This window comes from Protopterus annectens, chromosome 8.part0 (assembly GCF_019279795.1).
Source record: "Protopterus annectens isolate FY-2018-M chromosome 8.part0, PAN1.0, whole genome shotgun sequence".
NCBI lineage: Eukaryota > Metazoa > Chordata > Ceratodontiformes > Protopteridae > Protopterus > Protopterus annectens.
In genome coordinates, this window is record NC_056741.1 from 1,877,062,530 (window position 1) to 1,877,086,882 (window position 24,353).

Here is a 24,353-nt window from a genome sequence, read left to right on the forward strand (position 1 = left end):
TGGGGTGTCGCCATGGGCACCCCATGTGCCAATTCTTACGCAAACCTGGTATTACATCATTGGGAACAGGCACATGTGTTTAACAGCGGCTGGATGAAACAGATACGCATCTACAGGAGGTTTGTAGATGATGTGTTTTTGGCATGGGATGGGACTATTCAGGAATTAGACAGCTTTGTGGAATATTTAGAAACTACTACCACTTTCCTAAAATTCACTTATGAATATTCTTATAGGGAGATTAACTTTTTAGATTTAACCCTATTTTATGACACAAATGATAAATTGTCGTACAGACTCTTTAGAAAAACTTGCTGGAGGAACACCCTCCTGGAATACAGCAGCATGCATCCGAGATATATGTTCACAGGCATATTGAAAGGACAGTTCTCGAGGCTTACTAGGCTTTGCAATGATACAGAAATCTTATGCAATGAAGCTGATAATCTGGAAAAGATGTTTGTAGCTAGAGGATATAAAAGCAATATAGTGAAAAATATGAAGAATTGTGTTATACCATATGGGAATATGAATACCATTGTGAGGGAGAATAAGAAGAGACCCAATGAAACCAAAGAGATACAGCTACCCATTTCATTTAAACAGAATACAAAAATCAATTACATACTGAAATATACTAATGATATACAAGAGATCAAAAAGATTATATATAGACATTGGAACCTCCTTGGGGTTAATGATGATACCAGGGCAATAGTAGGTGACAGACCCAGTTTTGTCTTTAAGACATGTGATAATTTAAAAACAATATTCTCTTACAATTCCAATGACAAGCCCCCGATAGAGGAGACAACACCTGATAAGATAGGAACCTTTCCCTGTAACCATTGTAGCATGTGTCAATACATCAACTCCACCCAGGAATATGCACATCCCAGTGGACATTTTCACTTTACACCTAGGAGCTATACGAACTGTGACACCATGAATTTGATTTACATGGCCAACTGCGAGCTATGTCCAGCGTTCTATGTTGGCCTCACCAAGAGGAAACTAAGAGAGCGCATATATAATCATATTTATGATATACGCAAACAAAATGAACTTAATGCGCTGGCCAAGCATATCAGTTCTAATCCAACGCACAGTTTTAAATTCAGAGTACTACAGAACATCAGAATTAGCGCGAGAATGGGTGACAATGAGAAAATTTTAGCCAAACTAGAGATGGATTGGATATTTAGATCCGGGGCACATCGTGCTCCGGGTATAAACAATTATGTTTCTATAAAACCATTCTTAGAATAATAGGGTAATTGCTGATAAGAAGTTTAGAGCAATTTGAGTCCATGTGACAATATTCATGTTTTGAGTATATATACAATTCTCTGACACTCTGTGATATTTATAGATCCTATATGGAACACATAAATGATCCATTCAGGATCTACTCCCCAACTTTTGAGAAAATAATGTTAAGATCATAGATATAAGCATATCTCAGGGTTTAATTATTTGATTTTATTTATTATTTTTTTCAGAGAATATATTCAGCACCATGGGATAAGATGTCTAATAATGTAGTGAGAGTATAACACACGTCTTTAGATCATAGGTCAGCATGTACATTTAACAATATATAATAGGACCTCTCCCATCATGAGGATACAGTGATGGGAATATGGTCATGCGCATATTTTAGTTTATATTTCAGTTTTATTTTCTTCACAGAATATACACAGCATCATGTGGTAAGGCATACCAACAGTGTTGCGGGAGTATAACATAAGTCTTTAAAATTTATTTTTAAAATTTATTTCTGAATTAGCAATAAATAACAATATTATTTATTTATTTATTTATAGCTATTTAAGGCCATGAATTTATTGGCCTCATGTATTTCTTAATGTGGTTCTTTGTAGGTCCGTTAGATTGTGGTTTGTTTTAACAGCATGATGAATTTTCCATTTGGCATCTAGTATATCATCACACCTCACAGCACATGACACTTTATAAAAATCTTTTATTAGTGATTTGTGCTGCTCACAGTTATACAGGCCATCCTCTTTAGAATCATGGAGCCCCCTTGAAAGAGAGATTGCTCTCTAGTTGGTCCACTGACCATCTACGAGTTTATTTGAATTAACGTACATGAGGGAAGACAGTGATTTTACTTCCTTGCTATTTACTGATGTTGAAGCATTATTTATTTGGAGCAGGATATGCGACCGGTTCATGTTTGAACGAGCCACATATTTGAACCAAGTAATATGGGTTTTCAATACATATTTTTTAATAATAATTTTTAATAATATTCAACAGTTGCTTTGCTTTGTTTTAGCTCCATTGACATAGAGCCAGTATAATTACCAACAAGTTACATACTAAGTTTTTTACACACTTGACATAGGAGAGACGGCATGTCATATAGGGATTACACATGTGTGTTAGTGCAGCTTCAGTCTGTTTGTTTGGGGAAACAGTTGATGACACCACACTATGGTATTCATTGCCTTTCCTTTTATTATTGTTTAATTATTTAAATATTATTATAACGATCAGTAATTCTTTGCATATTATTTAATTGGTCTTAATATACTTTACTGTGTTTGTAGTGTCTGCTTTTGGTTTCATTAGATAGATTTGTATTTTGAATATCACTGTTTTATGCTTGCTATAAGCTAAAATTTTGAGATGATGCACCTAGCGACACTCAATGATATGTTATAATAAGAAATTATTTTACATTAGACAAAGGATGATGTAGATTTAACTAAGAGTCATGAATATGTATATACATATACATACATGTTCACCTATACAGGATTTTCAACTCTGTACTATCTGATGCAACTGAATTATTTTCACTCATCCAATTCCTATTTTATGGTATTATGTTCTAAAGTTTTTAAAAACTTTTTTAATATATACATTTTTTAACAGTAGTAAATACGATGAATTTTTATTGTAATATTGTGTTAGCATATCAATATACAGTGATCTGTTGTTGATCCATCAGCAAGCATCATACATCCATAACAGTGGATGAAGATATTATCATTATTTTCATTACTTTTGTTTTGGTTTATGCTTGAACTACTGTTTGCAGAGCTTGGTCATGACTGGGTTAATGTATTTTTCAGCTTAATTATGCACTTAATTAATGTTTTAATTAGATAATGAATTGTGCAATGATTTGATCAGCTGATACTGTTTTAGTATATAAACCTTGCATGCACACAAGTAATTGTATCTGAAGAAGCTTGCTAGCTGCAAGTTTAAAGCGCTTATTCATTTTTATTCATTCTTTGGAATAAAGTTTTCTACTGGAAAAGGTGTTTTCGTGGTGTATCCTGATCAGTTACTTTTGGTGAAGTTCCATAATATGTTGCTGGTACTTCAGCATGTGAAACTGACACCTTAATGCCCTAATAGCAAGAGTAGCAGAGGTGTATACTTTCTCACCCCATCTGTCCAAAGCTCTGGAATCCCTGTCCAAAGGTGTGGGATTCTTGGCTGTAGTTGCCTTGATACCTTTAGGCCCCTGGGAAATTATCTCTGGGTCAGCAGTAGGATTCTTGAAAAGAAATTTGTGAGTGTCAGGTACTCTGTAGCTCCTGTCTGCTTTTCTAGGGGCAGGAGATAATGCATCAGGAGTAAGACTGGATTCCATAAAAACAATCAACAACCTCCAGGACAGGGGGTATTGCTAAAGGTCTGTGCTGTGGCAAATCTAGGAATTCCCTGAGTCTCTTTTTGGACTGAGGATAGTCCTGGCATTCCCAGTGGAAATGCTCTGTTAAGGTATGTAAGGTTTCACCAAAAGAAAAATTCTCAGGAGGGGAGGCAGAGGGAATGGATTCCTCTGCATCTGAATCCTCATAAGCAGACAAGGGCGTGTCTTCATAATCAGATCCCAGTCGTCAGACTCCTGGTCTGTTGAAGCTGCAGGGGACTGGCCTCTTTTCCTCTTAGCAGGGGAAGGTTGACTTCCCCTAATCAGCGTAATAATGTTTTCTGCCATTCTAAGCATTTGTCATTGAGGCATGGGAGGAGGTGCATGCTCTTTTGGTCATCTGTTTTCTAGGCGTAGTGCATACTCTTGGCCTATGAAACTCGGTAGTTTTAGATAAAAAATAAGTCATCGGTTTGAGTCGAACATCGGTAGTGAGAAGAGCTGCCTCACAAGTCGGTGCCTGCACAGCGGCTCCGGACACATCCAAGGTAGAGACATTCGCAGGTTCCATAGCTGAAGAAGAGTCTCGTGGCATTCCGGACTCTGAATGGGTCTCAGTAGAGGCATGCAAATCCATAGAAGCGGGCACTAGGGGCTGCGAAAGTGCCTCACTGAGTACCAGTGAACTGGTGACTAGCTTAACAGAAGCTTCGTCAGCAGTTTTGGACCTATGCAGTCTGTCTCTGTCTTTATCCTTACATTGTTTCAGAATATCGGTAGTCGGAGGGATAATCAAAGCCATTTCTGAATACGGAGATCGAGAGCGTAAAAATTTAGCAACAAAGAGAGCCTGGTGATGAATGGTTTGGGCGTTGAAGAAGGCACAAAACACACAGCGAGGTACATCGTGGTCTGGGCCTAAACAGGTGACATAGTAAGAATGAAAATCTCTGTGTGGTATTTGCTTTCCACAGGCAAGACAATTGTTAACTTTTTCTGACATCGGTTAGAGCAAGAAAAAAGGATCCCCAATGGGGTACTTAGCTTTAGAAGACTTCAGGATTATTCAATTCATAAACGAAAATTCAGGTAGCGGCCGACCGGCACTTGCAAACTGTTTCTGCTTCGGGCTCCTCGGCAAGAAAGACTGATGTAATGGCGTTGGCTGCCTGTTTTTATACCCCTGACGACCTGATGTCAGTCCTGGAGTGACAGCAATTGACGCAGAAATACTAAGTCTGGTATACGGGCCGACTGAGGGCTACCTGCAGGCAGATAATCCAAGTGTGATGACTGCAACAGTGAAACACGAAGAACATCTATTTGTTCACTGCAGATTTCATTTTCACCTCACAGTCCACTTACGGAATGTTAATCAGTTAACAAACATGTAAAAAAAAAGTTTACATTAATGAGAGCAGTTGATAAGCATGTGGATGTTATTAATGAACAAGTAGTGTAAACAAACATCCAGAAACTTTACATCTTTTCTACACTGCAGTGCATGATAGCTCTGAAGTGCTCCATATCTAGGGCTGAAATGTTGCGGTCTGAATGACAGTAACAGTAGGAAAATTACAAAAAAAATACAATTATCTATAACTGGGAACCCATAATACTTATCAATAACTCTATAAATGTAGTGTGGAGTTCCCTGAGAAGAAAAGTAAAAAACTTAATTCCCCAGAAAACAAAAACAGAACATATAGCAATGATATATCTAAAATAAAAGTTGCCTCTGTAAGAGGCAGAATCAAAAAGAGGACTGATTTCCTCTGTATCCTCCCCCTGTAAAAAAAAAAAAAAAATGCACGTTTTTCATTAGTCACCCTAAACCAAGGTCATGTGGCATTCAGTGGCAGCAACCATTGCAAAATCAGGTTTAAAGAAATAAGATACAAAACAGTTGACAAAAGCAGTTCCATGGACCATGATTTTGGGTTACTCTGTAAGGGGAAAGCCTTACTGCTGTTGTGCTGTTTCTTGGTCTTTAATGATTAACTATACTGCAGAGAGAAAAAAATGTCTCTTGCTAGTACCAGTGAGTAGTCCTTTTCACTTTCTGCTGAGAATAAACGTCTCTTACTCTAGGATTTAGCACACTTTCCAAGTCTGCAAGTTCTCCACTACTTTTGCTAACATACACAGATGGTGGCTTTGAAATGAGTTCAAACCTCTGATCCATGCTGGAATGTCTTCTAGAGTTCTTCTTTTTCATAAAAAATGTAGGTGAAGGCTGCTGCATACATTCAGAACTGAGGTATGGCCCATAAACAAGGCTTTGGAATGAATCACCCACAACTGTTTTAGAACCATGATACACAGGACTGCTGTAGTTCACCATGGCGGCACTTCCAAGACGGGTCTGGACAACTGGAATTTCCTCCATGGATTCCGCAGAGTCTGAATGGTACTCAGCAGGAGGACCTGCTGCCTGTACAGAACCGGCCTGGGCAAGTGAATTTGGAGGCAGAGTTCTTTGTGGAAATGCTGGGATGGGAATTACATTCTGGGATGTAGCCAAATGTTCTGCATGAAACAAATAGAAAAAACAGCTTCAGGGTTACCTTTTTACAAAAAAAATCAAAATAGCTACATAAAATGTTTAACTTTTGTTTTCCTATATTAACAGTAAAAAAGTCTCAGTAATACAGTTCACCATAAAAACAAACTACCAATAAAAGGAAAAAAAAAAAAATCAAACCTGATCTGCACTTTGTCATTCACATATAGTTTACTTATTTTACGACATATTTTGTGCTGTGGTCACTCCTGAATGACATCACTAAAGTTTCCTCATGTCTTTCAACTTCTCAAAGCATGACTGGTCATGCAAATTAGCAGGTGATCTACAAAAACAAACTACCACAGTTGTAGCTTTTACATGCATGTACAGGGGTGTTTGTGTGTGCCCATCCAAATAAGTACTCACCTCTGTGGAAGATGGAAGAATAAACTTAGTTCTCACATCTTTGAGATGCTTTCAAGTCCTTGCCAGAAGGAATATGGTTAGTTGTCAAAAAATATTTGCCAGAAGATGGTTTTGTCAAGGAAATCACTATAGGGTCTGATCTGGGGTTGGGAAACTGAAATGTATGCGTCTGAAGAACTTTACATAATTTATCGTACTTTTGCAGGCAGGTGGCACACTGTTAGGTTTACTGCTGGCTGACAAAGCATCCACTAATGCTGGCATGACAGGAGAAACAGCTGCAGGCTGCAGAAAACACACCTGTCAAAGTCATAATGTATTTACTGGGATTCTGGAACATCTTTCTGCTCCCACCAAAATAACTCTCTCATTCTGGCTATAACATCATTAAAACATACCTTTTTTTTGAGGGGGGGGGGGGTCTGAAGAAAAGGCAGCTTCAGAATCTGCATCACCTCCTGTGGCACAGGCACATGAGAAACAAAATCCAAAACCAATTCCTGCCCCTCAAGACTGACAGTTAGAATCAGAGAGGATTTTTTTTTCCTATTTTTCTTTGAAATTCTGTGAAGAGTTAGAATTTAAAGACTGAAAGGCATGAAAATAAGCCCTTAGCAAAACCTGTCTATCTTATGTGAAACGGAAGAAAAATGCTTTACTGTTTATTCTCCTGAAAGACCCCCCCCCCAAAAAAAAGAAGATCAATGCAAAGACAGGTTCCTTTCCTGAGAATCAAGTTCCTTATGGCATCTCCATTGTGGTTCTCCCTTGTTCAAAGAGGGCAGCTCAACAGCCAAAGACATATCTGTTTCCTGGTCCTTAGTGACTTCTCATGGAGCTACAGCACACAGATCAAGGGAAATCAATGTGCGGACCAAGGTACCTGACATAGCCACAACGCTGGGTCTCTCATTGGCAGATGAGGCACTGATGAAGCCAGCTTGAAGAACACGACTCCCTTAAAACTTTCCTTTTCTTGTGGACTGGGGAAAGAATAACCAAACAGCATGAAGCCTGGCACATGCTCTACCAAAAAAACAGCCCGACAAGCAGGTGGTCAAAGAAATGTGGCAAACAGAAAGTATTCTATTAACTGGTCCCAATTTTTGTCACTTTCAATAACTCTTCTAATTGGTCCCATTTTTTTCATCCTCTGTAAAAAAAAAAAAAAAAAAAAATTCTTAGCATGGACAGCACTGGATGGTTAAAATACTCCACTACTCAGTCCATCTGGGGATGGTGGTTTTTAGTTCCTTGACCTTAAAGCATTGGCATATTTGGTGCATTATTGTGGATATAAAGGCAGTCTCCCATATCAGGGAGTATGTCTTTTGGCATCCATATTATGGAAAGCAGTGACTAGCTCCCTAGCTACAGATTTAGTATTGGTTTTATGAAACGAGACTGCTTCACGGTATTGACCTGAAGAGTACAAATATATTGAAATTTATTACTCGGTTTTCACCTATGGCCCCACAATGTCCAATACAATACATTCAAATAGCACCTCACTGACAGGCATTGGAATCAAAAGGATTTTTAAAGCCTGGATGAAAGTCAGTCTTCTCAAGCTTAAGACATCCAGCATAGAAGTTAGTTCTCTCATTATTCCAGGACAATAAAATCTTGCTAGGATACAGGCCATAGTTTTGGATATTCATTGGTGTTCCTAGTATATGCCTATGTGCTGATCTCACACCACTAGGTTTCTAAACGTCTCGGGCATTAACAGTTGGGATACTATCAGTACGAAGTTACCTTTCCTGTATATAGCAAGTCATTATGTAACTCACACTATGGGTAAGACATCTAGAAATTTTTTCCTTGATCTGTTCCAAGAATCAACTCAATGTCTCCTTTTAAAAGTTAGCTGGCCTACAGAGGGCCAACATGTCTTGAGGTACTACCCTCCTAACCCACCAATACACGCAGTGGGGTCTCAGAGTACAACTCTTTTAGAAAAGGTAAACCATACCAGTGTTCCTTCATTTATTCTTTCTTGCTCTGTTGCTTGATGAACCTGATGCAAAGAACCCTTTTATTTTTCTTATATCTGACTCAACAGGTATATCATTAGGATTCTGCTGAATGTTATTTTGTCCCTCAGTGTACACCAACACATTTTTTTGTCTCTTCTGTATGGCATGCTTTGTTGCAGCATGAACACCGTCCCCTCAGTTTTGTCTCTCCTTTCTAAACTGCTCTCACTCTGTAAAGGCTTTCTAGTAATTTTTTCTAACTATGGATACCATTTGTTTAGAGTCTTCCCTTATTTCAGGCTTTTGTCTTACATTGACCGAATTTAACTACACTGGTGAAATCTGTATTACTAAGCTTATGTCCAAGACGACTACTGGGAAACCCAGCCACATCACCCAGTACTGGTGGTTGATCAACAGTGTTGCACATTAAGTACACTTTCTCCAAATATTTTCAATCACTCATACATTCACCCAGATTGGTTTTACAGGTTGTTGGGGAAGTACTCTGCCTGCTACGCAATGGCAGCCTATTCTAAAAATAAAGGAAAATATGGGGGCAGAATCTGATCCGCCATCTGGTGGTACTGAAGTGGTAATATAGGCCTAGGCCTCTATAATGGATGTTTATTTTACCAAGCTTCTATTTAGGTGAGGGAGCTCAAGTAATACTGCTTCATTCATAGTGCAGAAGGCTAAGCAGAGATATCCCATAGGGGTCTTATGGCACTGAGTAGAGGGATAGGGCTTTTATTTACTACAGCAGATAAGGATACAGAGCCCTGAGATCTTTTGGTGAGGAAACACTGAGGTCTTCCAAGCTGGTTTACGTCAGCGAGGTACATAACAAAGAGTCCAATATATTCAGTGGTGGGCCTACTAAGGGATGAATTAAAAGCATTGTTGCATCCCACCAACCCCAACCACTGATTAGAATTCTCCATTTCAGGTACTTTGTTTTAGCTTGACAAAAAGTTTAGAATTCTGCTCAAGTTGTGTATTTTTCATGCTTCCTAATTTAATTCTTCGGAATATAGTCTTTTCAGTATGTGCTCTCTTCGCTTCAGTTCTGCTACCTACTTCACCTCATTGCTCTGCAACAGTTTCAGGCAGCAACACTACCATTTCTTAATTTGCCACATGCTGCGGTGGTACGGCGGTAGCGTTGTTACCTCACAGCAAGAGGTTCTCCTGTTCGACTAGGCGATACTCCATTAGGTACGGAAGAGGTAATCAGGGACCTAGGGACCCAGGTTGACAGTAACCTCTCATTTGACACTCACTTTGCCAAAGTGGTTAGGAAGACCTTCTATATTGCCCACCTTATCATAAAGGGTTTCACATCTAGATCAAGAGAGGTCATTGTGCCCCTGTACTCTTCTCTTATCAGGCCAATGATTGAGTACAATGTCCCATTTGGGATGTATCTCACCAGACACCTGCAGCAGTTGGAAAGACCCCAAAAGTTCCTCACCAAGAGGATAAAGGGTCTTAAGCATATGTCATATGCTGCCCGACTGAAAAAACTCCAGCTCTATTCAGTCGCATACCGCCTACTCAGAGGTGATCTGTGCCTGACGTACAAGGCCATGTCCTATCCTGAATTAATGGACATGCTCCACCTCAGAAAATCCAAATCCATCAGAGCCACGAGAACAAGTGACTTAAACCACAACACAGAAATAAATAGGACGTGCTGGAGGGACAGATTCATAACCCAGAGGCTCCCTACACTCTGGAACAGAATCCCAGTCCATGTTAGGCAGAGCCCCTCACCGACTCTATTCAAGAGAAATCTCGACGAGTGGATGGGAGATCGTAGGTTTACCCCGGGGGTCATCTCTGTGTCACTACTAGACAGAGGCATAGTAAACTAAACCCTAAAAGGGCATAGTATTCTCATCCTAAGGGGTGGTGTAAGCCACATACACTCTGGCTAGGCTTATAAATGCCTTAGGGCAGATAGCCTAGTACGAACCTATGAACCTATGATTCTCGGCGTGGCTTCTGTGTGGAGTCTGCATGTCCTTCCCGCGGCTGGGTAGCGGTTGAAAGACATGCATGCGTAAATGGGCATGCCTTCGTTGAAGGTTGGGCGTCGAGCTGGCATCTTGGCGTTTCGTAAAAATCTACTGCCAATCATTAGCGGACCGGAGTTCCACTGTGGCGACCCCTTACCGGGAAAAGGCCGAAAGACAAAACAACAACAAGATGCAACATTTTAATATAGGTAACCTTCTTCAAATACTGTTAGAGGTGTATACTGACATTTTATTTTATTTTTTATTTTAAGCTATTCATTGACTGGATAAGCCCAATGGACAATATCACCCAGGACCACTGTCTGTGATTATCTCAGAATCACAGAGTAGGCAAGTGAAGGTGGAAGGAATCAAGCACTGTACCATGGGCACAGGAAGCAGCTCATTAACTCAGAGCTTTAGGTCTCCACACTAACAGAAATACATTAACTGATGTAGGGTTCTTCTTTCATCTCTCTATTCTTCAAGTCAAATTTTGTACTTTTAAGGCTTTCTAAAAGTATGCCTTAACCTTTGCTGGATTCATGTACTTTAAAGGAATATGTCTGGTGTTTGGCTCCGCACCTGTTCCAGGTCAGCTTAGACTCCTGCTGGCTCCCCTCATTACACTAACACAGTGGTCTAAGCAAAGTACCATCTTCTTCCCATTGCTTCAGCATGTGTTGAATTAGGATAATCAGAAATGGCTGGCTAACCTTTTCAAACCAAGTCTGCACTCTGTTTGGGTAATACAATAGTATTTCTTATCATCAAGCATACAATTTCTACTGCTTTGCTAACAAAACTTTTTTTTTTCTTACATGCCTACTACTCTAGTAAATTATGGCATATGACCAGAGTCTAACAGTTCCTGCAGTGCTCTCCCATTAAGGTCCACAGGTGTCTACTAGGCTAACGACCACTACGGCCCTTACAAGCCTAGTCGTGTAACCCAAACTTGACCTGTTTGTACTTCATTTACTTGGCAACTGCACAGCAACAGAAAGCTGTTTCAGTCATACTTGGAGATAATTTATGCCATTCTACAGGCATAACATGATTAGAAGCATGCTTTCAAAAGGTTATAGTTTCCACAGGTTTACTAGTGTTACTAAAATTCTAGCTATGGGACCCCTTTTTCTACTTAAAACAGAGTATGCACATAGCTGTTACTTTTTGTTTGTTATCACAAATTGGCAAAGGTTTTCCTACATGTTTAGACTGCCCAAATTCATCAATCATGACAGTTTTACTATCACAGTAAAACTTTCAGTCTTTGGCATTAGTATGACTCTCCCACACACTCATTTTCTTAAAGCAGTAGGTAAAAATCTTTGAATTTGTCAGTTGCTACCTTTTTGCTTACTATGATGACTCTTCAGATTTAACAATATTAACACTAGATAAATGTCATAACTGTGACCTTAACATTTTATTATGGGAAAATATCCAATGCTGAAACTTTGGAACTTGGTTCTCTGAGGCAACACCTGCTCTGGCAAGTCAAGTATTTCTGACTATCATAGTCCTGGTAGTCAGTTCCTTCCATGTTAATGAAGCATTTATTTATTTTACATTTGTTGACTGGGAGAGTTCAACTGGATTATAAGTCCACTTTCATTGGAGGCCCAGGGAGAAAAGCTCCAAGAGAACAATTTATTACAAAGTTAAGGACAGGGCTTTGACATACAGTATTTCTTAGAAGAGACTTTGACATACATATTTCTTACAATATAGGATACATTCATTTTCTACTATATAGTATTAACTTTAGAAGATACTACAAAGCATGACATTCCTCTAATAGTTTAGGGGCTGGCATAATGGTTAGAATGTATACCTCAAAGACAAAAGGTACAGGGTTGGATTCTCACTTTTACAGAAATTGTCTAAACTTAAAAGATCTCTGTGCTTCTGCATTTAACTGGGCTGATAAGATCCTGGCCCAATTGACTTGATCACATTCTTCATAGTGGTCATATCACTTGATGTTGACAAAATATACCTAATGTTCAGCTGTTTTAATGGTGGCACCATCCTTGAGCTAGTCATCAGCTTTGCTGTAGTGACCATCCCTTCAGCTATAACCACTATAGTTTGCAGAAAATGCTCCACTCTAGTCGGCTTGGCACACAGATCCAGGACTCTACAAGATAGTTCCTCAGTCTCTGGGGAAGTTACACTTATGTTGGCAGCAAAAGATTTCATTGCTTTGGCATTAATAACGGACACCAAAAATGCCCACTGCAATTTACCAGTTTAGAGGCCTGATGCAGTTGAGACCATCAATCTTGTCAGAACAGTTTATTATATACAAGTGCAGATCAGGCAGGTTCTGATTACAAGTTCAAGTACACAGATTAGGCTACTGATATGTGAGGCTCTTATGAAGTTTTGCCTTACATTCCCATGGTAGATTTTACTCCTCATATTTTGCATACAAATAACCTAGAGATGGGGCAAAGACATGTTGGAACATTTACAAGTTTCTCCTATGACAGGCATGGATACTGAACTGGGGGTGAATTTGCATTTACACATCCATTTGTCTAAATTACATCTGAGTAGAGTAAGAGAAGTACTCTGCTTAATGTGGAGTGGAGGATGGTGCCACAGAAGTGGTATTCTCTGTAATACATATTTATCCCTCAAACATGACCTATTTACTTTGCAAAGGAGCTTGAGATCCCTTGAGCAGGTATTTATGATACCATTGGACTTGCATTTGTGTAAATGGTATGACAGAAAAGGGTTTGTTGAAGCTCTACATGTGATGCAGAGGACGACCTCTCAGTAGCCCCTATGACACTGAGAAGACTTACAATGTTTTGAGACTGTCTGCATAGGTTTGATGACTTGCACTTTTCACTTTTAGTGAGAAAGCTCTGTGGCCATTCCAGCAGTGACAGGTGTTTGGACAGATGCATATTGAAAAGGCATTATACTCAAAGACTGGCCTAATGAGTATGGAGTATATCAGAACAATTGCATTCCTGGACCTGGATGCAATACCTTTAGGTACAAGTTGTGTGATGAAAAAGAACTTCCTTACATGATGATTAAAGGACAAATCTTTGATGAAACAGGTTTCCAGATCCTTAAATGTGGGATAAACTTCAGGGGTATGTTGTCAATGTAACAGTTACATGCTTGCCAAAGGATATGATTATACACTTCTTGGCATTTAGTTTTATTCCACAGTTTTGACATCAGCTATTTGTTTCAGACAGGCCCTCTTGGAGAATCTTGGTTTCTCCTGGTGGTTTATGATGGCACCAAGTCCGCAGTTATCTGCAAACTTGGTCAACCACAGTAGCTTTGATGTCTGCAAAGTAAATGCAAACTAGGAGTGGCCAAAGAGCTGAATCCTGGACTACATTAACTAGTAATAGGTCATTTGGAGCCACCTACCCACCTTAACTTCCTAGGTTGTATTTGAGAACCAACCTGCTATTCAATGGGTTATAAAGGGATTGACATTTAGCTGGGAAAGTTCTTCTATGATACCAGAGCGTGGAATGATGCCAAATGCATTTGCAAGATGTACATATGCAGTGTGTACTCACCTGCCCTTGTCTATTGCTTAGTAACTTTTTTGAAAAAAATCGAAAAGATTAAGGAGGCATAATCTGCCCTTGATGAATCCAAACTGGGTTGGTCTGACAGTCTGTAGATTACTTAAATTCTTATTTATTAATTCCATAATAAATTGTTTCGAAAGATTTACAGATGTACCTGGTCTGGAATATGGGTTTATAATTACCCAGGCCCAATGAAGCCCCACTTTTGTGCAAAAGAATGACTGATGTGGCCTTCCATTCATCTGCCACTAAGCATGTTTTGAGGCCGATATCTAATAACTGCCAATCATTAGCGGACCGGAGTTCCGCTGTGGTGACCCCTAACTGGGAAAAGCAGAAAGAAAAACAACAACATCAAATAACTTCCTTGTGTGTGTGTGTGTGTGTGTGTGTGTGTGTGTGTGTGTGTGTGTGTGTGTGTGTGGGGGGGTCCTGCCAAGTCATGGTTCAGGCTGATCTGCTGGTATGGAATCTGGCCTCATAGATGTAGGGTTCTTGGCCTTAGCAAGTGCCTTCAGAACTTGTTCTTGGGAGACTTGGGGTGGTGTAGACATGGGTATGTGATATAAAAATAATGAAGGTGGGGGGGGTGAGAGTGACATGTCCTCTGGATCCAACATGTGATATAATTTAATATACACAGTGCTGAGTACTGTTTTTGAGATTTCTAACATAATTAAAGGAAGGCTTTGTGGTTATCCTTCGTCTAGGTCTATTTTTACCTCGTATATGGGCTTTGATTGAGTTGATCATGGTCCAGATTTCCTTATTTAGATTAGCAGTTGTTTTTGGCATCTTCAGAATTAAGATATTTTGTGTGCAATGAGTATTTTTTTTTCAGCCTGTTTATACTTGGGTTCCATCACAGGGGTTTGTTTTAGAATTTGTTGGTGCATTTATTACGAAGAAGGAAAAGACGTGTTTATGCAGCTATTTATATGTGCAAAGAATTTAGCAGTGAATGATTCCACATTAGCAGTGGGGGTCAACAAGATGGAAGGGGATTTTGAATTTAGTCAGATCATCACTCAGTTTTAGTAATTAGCCCTCACATAATCTGTGAATACTGAAGTGTCTGAAGATGCTTCAGTCTTGTGGTAAATGTGACCAACTTACGGTCCGATTTGATCAGGGAGGAAGTTACAATTATTGAGGATCAAAGCTACCTCATATTGGTAAGGACCAAGTGGATTTTAATGCCCCTGGCTGGGGTTCAGACTAAATAGTACAGGGAGAGATTGCATTGATGAAATCCAGACATCTCTGGGCATGCAAGTTTGAGAGTGTACAAGTCTCCCACTTTATGGGGGGTAGCTGCAGTCTCCTAGGAGAATAATATTTGGCTTAATACATAGGTGTTCCATATTAATTAGATATGCAATATAGGCTGAGGGGGGCATACAGTTAGCTAGGATAGATGGGGTTTGGTTAACAGAAAGTTGGAAGTGGAGGTTTTCGAGTCCAATATCTTGTCTAATGCAGAGGTCTCCAAACATTTTTGCACCAAGGACCAGTATCAATGTAAGACAATTTTCCATGGACTGGTCATCAAGCGGCATGCGTAATAAAGTGCTTATTTATTTATTTGACATTTGTTTAACGAGGAGACTCGACTGGACTAGAAGTCCATTTTGAGCAGAAACCAGGGAAGAAAAGTTCCAAAGTACAATAAGAAGACAATTGGAAATAATTACCAAAACAAAAGTGAACATTATGCTTAACAGCATTACATTTATCTACTATGGTTGAGAGGTAAGTAAACCATTGGCAGCCTTATTGACAATAGTTTATAACAGCAATATTTAAAATCCTGTCCCCAGTATATGGGTCTGTCCAGCATACCTCTCAACTGTACAGATTTTGGCAGAATGTCCAAATGACTGCCTCATATTTTTGATCTTTTTCTCATAAAAGTGTTGTTTTCTGGCAAATCACTAGCAGATCACTGAGGTTTGAAGTCAGAAAATAATGACAGTCAGACAGTTTCATAATTTATACCCTTCAGAAAATTAATGCAAAACCTGTATTTGTATCTATTTCTAAGTTTGCAAGAGCAGTACTTAAAAGTGTCCCTATTTTTGGGCCTTTGTCCCCCCATTATTTCTGGCTTTGTCCAGATTTTTTGATCCAAGAGGTTGGGAGGTACATGTCCAGTGGTAAGGTCGAGAGGTACTCAAACCTCATTGCTGCTGCTGCCAGGGATCACTCTCATTCTTCACACTCTCTTCTCTCACACACACACGGTCTCTTTTGCATTCATGCACGCATTCACTCACACACATCGCTCTCGCTCTTTTCTGATCTCTCACATGCATTCACTCCCACATTCATACCTGCATTCACTAACACATCAGTCTTACTTTCCCGATCTCGTACACACACACACACACACACAGTCACTTCCTCATTCATACCTGCATTCACTCGCACATCGCTGTCACTCTCTCCCAATCAAACACACACACAGTCACATCCTCATTCATACCTGCAGTCACTCACACATCGCTCTCACTCTCCTGATCTGACTCACTCACACACACCCACTGCAGACTCTTTTGCTTTCACATGCAGATCGACACACAAAACTCATACATGCATTCACTTTTTCGTCTCACTCCATACCTGACGGCTCGGTATCAAGTGCTCCATGGCCCAGTACCGGTCATTGGCACAGTGGTTGCGGACCACTGGTCTAATGAGTCTGGAGATGTGGGGTTTTTTTTTTGGTTAAAAACATGAAAATACCTCCACTTTTAGTTTCTTGGTCCAGTGTGGTGGGCCTGAACATGTACTACTTAATGAAACTGCCCTAATGAAGTGATTTCAATTTTCCTTAACCAGGTCTCTGTGACTATGCATATTTGATGTTTTCCAGGGTAGGAGTGACTGAAGGGATTGCAGTATTTTGTTAAGGCTCCAGCCTCCAGCAATAAGCAATACTTACTGTAAGTCATGAACTCTACATCTTTTCAACTTTTTGCCTCCTATCCTCCTTTGTCACTTCAGCAACCTTCCCTGCCCTTTTTCTAGCCAATCCCAAACTGCATGTGACATTCCTGCCTCTCCTCCATATATCCCCACATTCTGCTTCAGGACTATCACACCCAAGGAGAGCTACCCTTTGCTTCAACAGACTAAACTTGATAGCCCCCCTGGTACTGACAACCTTCACCTAGGATTTATTTATCACTGTAGAGACAACATCATAACCCCATTTAAACACATCTACAACCTGTGTATTACACTTAATATTATGCCTAATATCTAGAGGAATGCCATTGTAAAACCACTCCCAGCAATCCAGAGTTTTGGCCCATTTCTACTCTCCCTACACAAGGAAAGGTTCTGGAAACATTTCTTTATTTGCAACTCACTCAATATATCAACCAATACCAGCTCATCTCTCAAAAGCATCATGAATTTTGGTCTGGCCACAGCCCATCCACAGCTATCTGGACACTCTGTGACAACATTTTTCTTGGAATGGACAAAGGCCTAATTACTGCAGCAATTTTTATTGACCTCCCCAGAGCCTTTGATTTTTTTGATCGCTCAGTTCTCCTAGACCATTTCACTGAAACAGGCATTAGTGATGAAACTCTGCTCTGGTTCAAAAAATATAGCTGTGTACACTTACCATAAATGTAGATGTTTAAGTGTATTCACTGTTGCAGTCCTAACTGCTGGGATTTCCTGCCGTGGAAGCCCTTGGCTGGCCTGACTGCCAGAGAATTTTTCCTCCTCCTCCTCCTCTAGGAGCAGTTAAGATGCCCTGAACGACATCAAGTCAAGTCATGTGGATATAAAGGAAGTCAGCTGGCACCATAACTTCAGTACTTTCTTGCCTCCAACAGTAAGGAGTCCTTTGCTAGTCCTTAAATTTAAGGGCCTCAGCCCAGGAAACTCTAGAGTATAAGCCAGAATCTAATATGAACAGAGAAGGGGGGACAACCTGGAAAGAGACAGGAGAATGCCCACTTCAACCTTATGAGGCAACAGGGGAAGGAGAGAGGGAAAGAATACTGCAACACTCAATACACTCAAACATCTATATTCATGGTAAGTTTACACAACTGTACTATGTTCTTCACATTTCACTGTTGCAGTCCTAAGTAATTGGATGACTCCCAAAGCTGATAATAGGGTGGATGGAGGAACTTATGGAGAAGACAGGATGCCCTGCATGACTGCAATGGCAAACCCAGCTCTGGACTTGGAAAATGTTGTGAGGTGATGATGTTTGGTAAAGAAATGCAAATAGGACCAAGTAGCTGCTTCTAAAGTGTCCTTAGTGGTCACTCCTTTAAGAAATGCAATAGACTTAGTGGTGGCTCTAGCTGAGTGTGATGAGTCTGATGGCTTCTTTCCCCAGTGGTTGTAGCAAAACAAAGACTGCACAGGATATTCCCAAAAGTAAATTATAAATGTTGGAGCTGTGAACAGGCTCGGACAAGGAATTGGCAATATTTTTTGGGCTTATGATAAATTCAAGGCTTTAAGAAAGCTTAATCAACTAATCAGGAAGACTTGGGTACAACTGTGAGGTGATACAATTTATAAAATTCAAGAATGAACAGCTGTTAAGGTGGCTGCAGTGGAATTAACAGCAGCAACAAAGGCTATGACTTGGAAATGGAAGTGCATTCAAGAATCTTCTGTTCAGAAAGCCAAGGTGATGAAGGATAAAATATGGGATCTGGAGAAGGAGAAATTAAAATACAAGCCCAGCTGGATATATAGAGAGAAACAGGCAGTATGGGAAGAAATGAGGTGGAACTAGCAACTATGACAAAAAATGTATGGACATAAGGCTGAGGTTACAATACAAGGTTGATTGAAGAGTAAAGAATGTATGATTTATTGTATCAAGAACAAAGCAACATGGTTTGCCAGTATGGGTATAAAGAAAGTAGATGGATCAGCATAACTTGTAAATATAAAGTTGAATGAATATTAAAACATCTTCCCTGGTTTTGTGATGAGCCCAATGTGTAAATTTTGATTCTTGAGCTGAAATTACAGAAGACCATGCAAATCGGTCATCCACCAGGGAAGGAGGATTGCACTAAAGTGCAAAGTGAATGATGATTTTAATAAATCAGTTTTAATTCGGGGATAAAGCCAAAAAAATAATGCAGAGCAAAAGGCCCAAACTCTGGGACAAATCTTAAATGCTGCTCTTGTACATCTATTAATGAGCTGAAACAACAAGTTTTGTAGTACTATGTATTTGCTTAAGGATATGCAGTCTAAAACTCAAATATCTGTCATTATTCAGTGACTGCAATCCAGAGTGATACAAAATGCGATTATAAAACATGCATCAACACATGGAATTTTACTAGCACTGTGAACTAGTAAAACCAGAACAATCTATTTTGTAGTCTGCTCAGAGGTTTACTTGAAGAATGTGCAGTTACTTCAAAATCGGTGAACTGTAGGAGTAAACAAGGTTGCACAATCCTAGAATTATATTTAAAGATGTGGAGGTGGGGATGTCTATTTTGTAATACTCTCCCTACTGCTTTAATGATTCTTCCATTTTTATGACTTGACATTTGTTCTGTAATCATGATGTATATCCCTCATGCCAAGATACAACAGTCTTACATTAATTATAAGGTCATTACTTCTAGTATGATGTGTATTTTCTGCATATCATCTTGGAGATCTTTGGTAGTATGTTACCCAGTTTGTAACTGAATGAATCTCCGGTCACCCATAACACATTTCCTATTTTTACAGCTGAAAACAGTACAAAAACAAATGGCCCCAGTTCATAATTCTGTGGAATACCACAGTTAACCCCTTTTTGAACAGATATTTAACCCCTGAAGCTCTGACTTTCCTTTTCTCTGCCAGGTAGTTTAATCACCAAATTACGTATGGGCTGACATTTAATGATTTTAAATTGTATGTTACTCCCTTAAGTGGAACAGTATCAAAAGCTTTAGCAAGGTCACAATGAGAGGTGTGCCACATAAGCCCTTTGTCAACCACTGTGGCTACTTTAGGAAAAATGGTATGTATGTACCAAGTCCTGTGCACGAGGGGATGCACGGTCCAAACCAAGTAGACAGCTCCAAATAGACCAGCAAGGCAGCCAGAGTTCAATATATTTATTTGATACTGATGAATATAACAGACTAGTTTCGGCCAACAGCCTTCTTCAGTGTAAAACAATATCATCAAGTTCATTTGCATCATCCTTTAAATACATATCAAGAGCCAATCAAAAAATTGAGCTCATGAATACTAATAAGTTTAAATAAATGCTTGCAAAACATGTTTTGAGGGCACTTAGAGTGAATCATATGGTTATGCAATAACAAAGAGTGTATACACTCCAGTGTGGTCCATCCATCACAGCAAAAATAACCCCCAGGTAAATAGATAAGGCTAAACAAATTCTGGATATTCCAACATGTCAAAAGACAATATATTAATACATGTTGTTGGTTTTAATAATCCCATACGGATGTACCACTATCACAAGCTGTTCAACAATTCTTGGTTAGAGGAGCAAAAGGTCAAAAAATCAGATACTGACGTTCAAAGAGCTTAAACGTGCTATGTCATAATGGAGCATATGTTGGACAGATTAGGTTATATATATATATATATAAAAATATATATATATAGGTTGATAGTAAACAACACCAGTTATGAACATAGGATACAAGGTAGATCAACAATAATATTGACCCCAGCCTGAACATAAATGCTTTCACCTTTGTTCAACAGAAACATTGCAACTATTCTATATCCGTCCTGGACACAATAAATGATCACCCAATGAATACAAAAAATACCAAAAATATGATTAATCATTGATGTCTTCCAACATCTCCCTCTAGCAATGTATTGATACTTAGAATCTAAATGACCTTCCCATATTGCATAGAACACCCATCTACTTGTAATAATTATTAGTTAACATTCTCATGGCTAATACATATCAACTATAAATTTTCTGACGGTTCCTGCATGCTATATCTTTAGAGCATTTATTGGACAGGTAAGATGTATTAGCCCATGCTTGTATATTGTTATAAACAATTATTTGACATAACTTATAGTGGATATAAAGTGCAACATGGAAATGAAATCAACAATACTAACATCAACAGCCTAAACATAAAGGCTTACAACTTTCTTCCAAACAGTAATAAGGGCTGTTATATCACTAATACCTATATGGAAATGGCACCACTTGTAAGCCAAAGATGAAAAAGGTAAGACGAGAAAACTGTAATACTGTATCTAGTTTCAACTTACATTAAGCTAACAAGCATAAATGCTCAGTCACCTTACTAGCAAGTTAAGTACCTTTCCACAAAGGGAAAATTTGTTCTAACTAAACATGGCCATTGCCCAGGTCGGACATAATATTAGGTAGGAGTCCATATGACTTAATATATTAACACCCTGTCAGTATTAAGCCAGAATCTTTAAAGATTCATAATGTTAAAGACACATAAATACGAAACAAATAAAAATTCCCCACTTGGTGTCCTATTATTAAATATACTAATACTTAATCAATATACTCATTATAAATGATCATTTAGTCCCGGGTGAAATAAAGCCCCCAATGTGATAATCCAATGTTTCTCTTTCCGATCCAATAACCCATGCCACCCTTGTTTATTTGTTCTATCTCCAGAAATACGGTCGATGACCATAAAGGTGAATCTCGCTTGAGAATGTTTTAGTGTGTGTTGGTAAAGGGCACTCGACTCCTTATGGTTTTTGATATCACTGCGATGTTCGTTCATTCTTAATCTTAAGGCTCTGGAAGTTTGTCCAACATAAAATCCCCCACAGTAACAAGATGCCAGATACACCACCCAGTCGCTACTGCAGTTTCCAAAGATCTTAATATCAAAAACTTTGCTGGTATTACGGCTGGTAAATGCCTTGGATTTCAACATGTGTTGACAGGAACCACAATGGCCACAGGGGAATGACCCAATGAGTTCATCACCATGAAGTGTCAATTGTTTGTGGATAGTTCCCCCACTTGCCATATGTTTAAAGTGTGAAAAATAGGAACCTAAGGTCTTGCCACGTTTATATGAGAAAAGGCAACGGGGTCCCAAAAAACTTCGCAGTTTATCATTGGCCAGTAAAATGTTCCAATGTTTATTAATGATGTTTCTAACCATATTAATATTTCTGCTATAAGTGGTGATGAACCTGACACATGTATGGGAAGATTGATTTTTATTTTTATTTTTGTCCTGATATTGTAATAAGTCGTCCCTCACAAGACGATTAGCTCTATTCTGAGCCGATACAATGTCAAATTCATCATATCCCCTGTTAATAAACCTCTGACTGAGATCCCTACTGGCCAATTGATATTCCTCCATGTTGGAACTGAGACGTTTGATACGTATAAACTGGGATATTGGAATACTCCTGATTGTGTGACGGGGATGTAAACTTGAGGCATGTAACAAGGTGTTATACTGCGGATACTTGCGGAAAACCCTCGTAGACAGAGTATTGTCTGGGTTCCTGTATACTGTGACATCCAAAAAGTTGATAGAATTTTTATCGGATGTCACAGAAAATTCAATTCCCCAGACATTATCATTAAGATATTCAACAAATTCCTGCAAGTATCCTGCATCAGCCCGCCACACCAACCAGCAGTCGTCCAGATAACGTCTCCAGATATCCATTTCAACCTGAAAAATGTTATGTGATGTGTCATAGATCATAAATTCCTCAACATAAGCCATGAAAAGGTCAGCATATATAGGGGCAAAGGATGCCCCCATAGCTGTTCCTTGAAGCTGCCAATAACATTGGCCCTGGAAGTACAGGACATTCTTATTTAGCACATGCTCGGACATACAAATCAAAAGGGTATTAAATCCCGGTGAATATAGATTTACCCTTTCCAACCAATATTGTAAAGATTGGAGACCCGCCCAATGGGGTATACTTGTATATAGTGATTTTACATCCAAAGTACATAAGTACCACTCAGGTTCCAATTGGGTTTCCCTAATTAGCTGTAAAAACTGTGTGGTATCCTGCAATCTAGATCTAATGTGTCCCAACAGGGGTTTAAGATATTTAGTGAGGAAGGCTGACAGGGGTTCAGTCAGAGAGCCTATTCCAGATACTATGGGTCTACCCGGTGGTTTTCCAAAGACTTATGAATTTTGGGTAAAAGATATAGTATCTGTTTGGACGGTTCCGACACTTTAAGTGAATCCAAGCATTTCTTGTTAATAATGCCTTCCTCAAAGGCCAACTGCAAAAAGGCGTCAATCTCATCCTTAAATACTGGTGTGGGATCTATAGACATGTACATATAGCACTTGACATCTGACAATTGAGTTAGCCCTTCATGAATATAATCCGCAGTGTTCCAAACCACAACTGCACCTCCCTTGTCAGCAGGGACAATGACTATATCCTTATTGTCACACAAGGTATTCAAAGCTATCCTGTCATCATCCGATAGATTACTAGCCAACATAATATGTCCCATGTTTTGGAAATGAATATCCCTCAAAATGGAATCCATGAAAATAGATACATGTTTGCTCATAGGGGGTTGAAAAGAGGACTTACCAAAACGGAAGTCCTCAGATGGTTCTGACCTGTTATCCTCAAAAAACAGCCTCAGATTTAACATCCTACAAAAATCATGTAAATCCTGTACTATGTGATATTCTTGACTAAAGAAAGAAGGAATAAAGTTCAAACCCTTATTCAACAGTACAACCTGCTCATCCGTTAATATAGTCTTAGATAAATTCAACACATTCTGGGTGGTTCCAAATGAATTTCCTATTTCAGAAAGTTGTCCAAAAGGCCTTGAAGGGAAACCGGAGTGACCACTCTTTCTGTGCTTTCTGCCCCCCCGGTGTCCCTTGCCCCTTCTAAAGGGGAAATTTTGTTAGTTCTCTTCCTATTAGGTGAAGCCCTCTCACCTGGACCCTCAAAATCCGTAAGGGAGGATTCATCACCAGATGTACTATATGAACTGTCCCCCTTATTTTTAAGAATTGATCGTGGTCCCTTTTTGGTGCGACTGGGCCCTGTTTTAGCCTGATTGTTATCCGCAAATCTAACCGATCTGCTTAAATCAAATGGTTTACCCCGTTGATAATCAGAAAAATCACGGTGAAATTTCTTGATTTTTCGTTCCTTTAACGTTTTTTCGTGCTCCATCAGTTC

At 39.3% G+C, this 24,353-nt stretch overlaps 1 protein-coding gene across 2 annotated transcripts in view; it reads right to left on the reverse strand.

Moving 5' to 3' along the window:
- Positions 1–4,892: 4,892 nt before the first annotated feature.
- Positions 4,893–24,353, reverse strand: part of ZDHHC1 (zinc finger DHHC-type containing 1) — a 437,426-nt gene continuing 417,965 nt past the window's right edge. For both annotated transcript variants that reach the window (XM_044081372.1, XM_044081370.1), the window contains exon 13: positions 4,893–6,166. In XM_044081372.1, the coding sequence (XP_043937307.1) occupies positions 5,670–6,166 (497 nt within the window). In that variant the 3' untranslated portion in view covers positions 4,893–5,669. The remainder of the gene's footprint in view (positions 6,167–24,353) is intronic.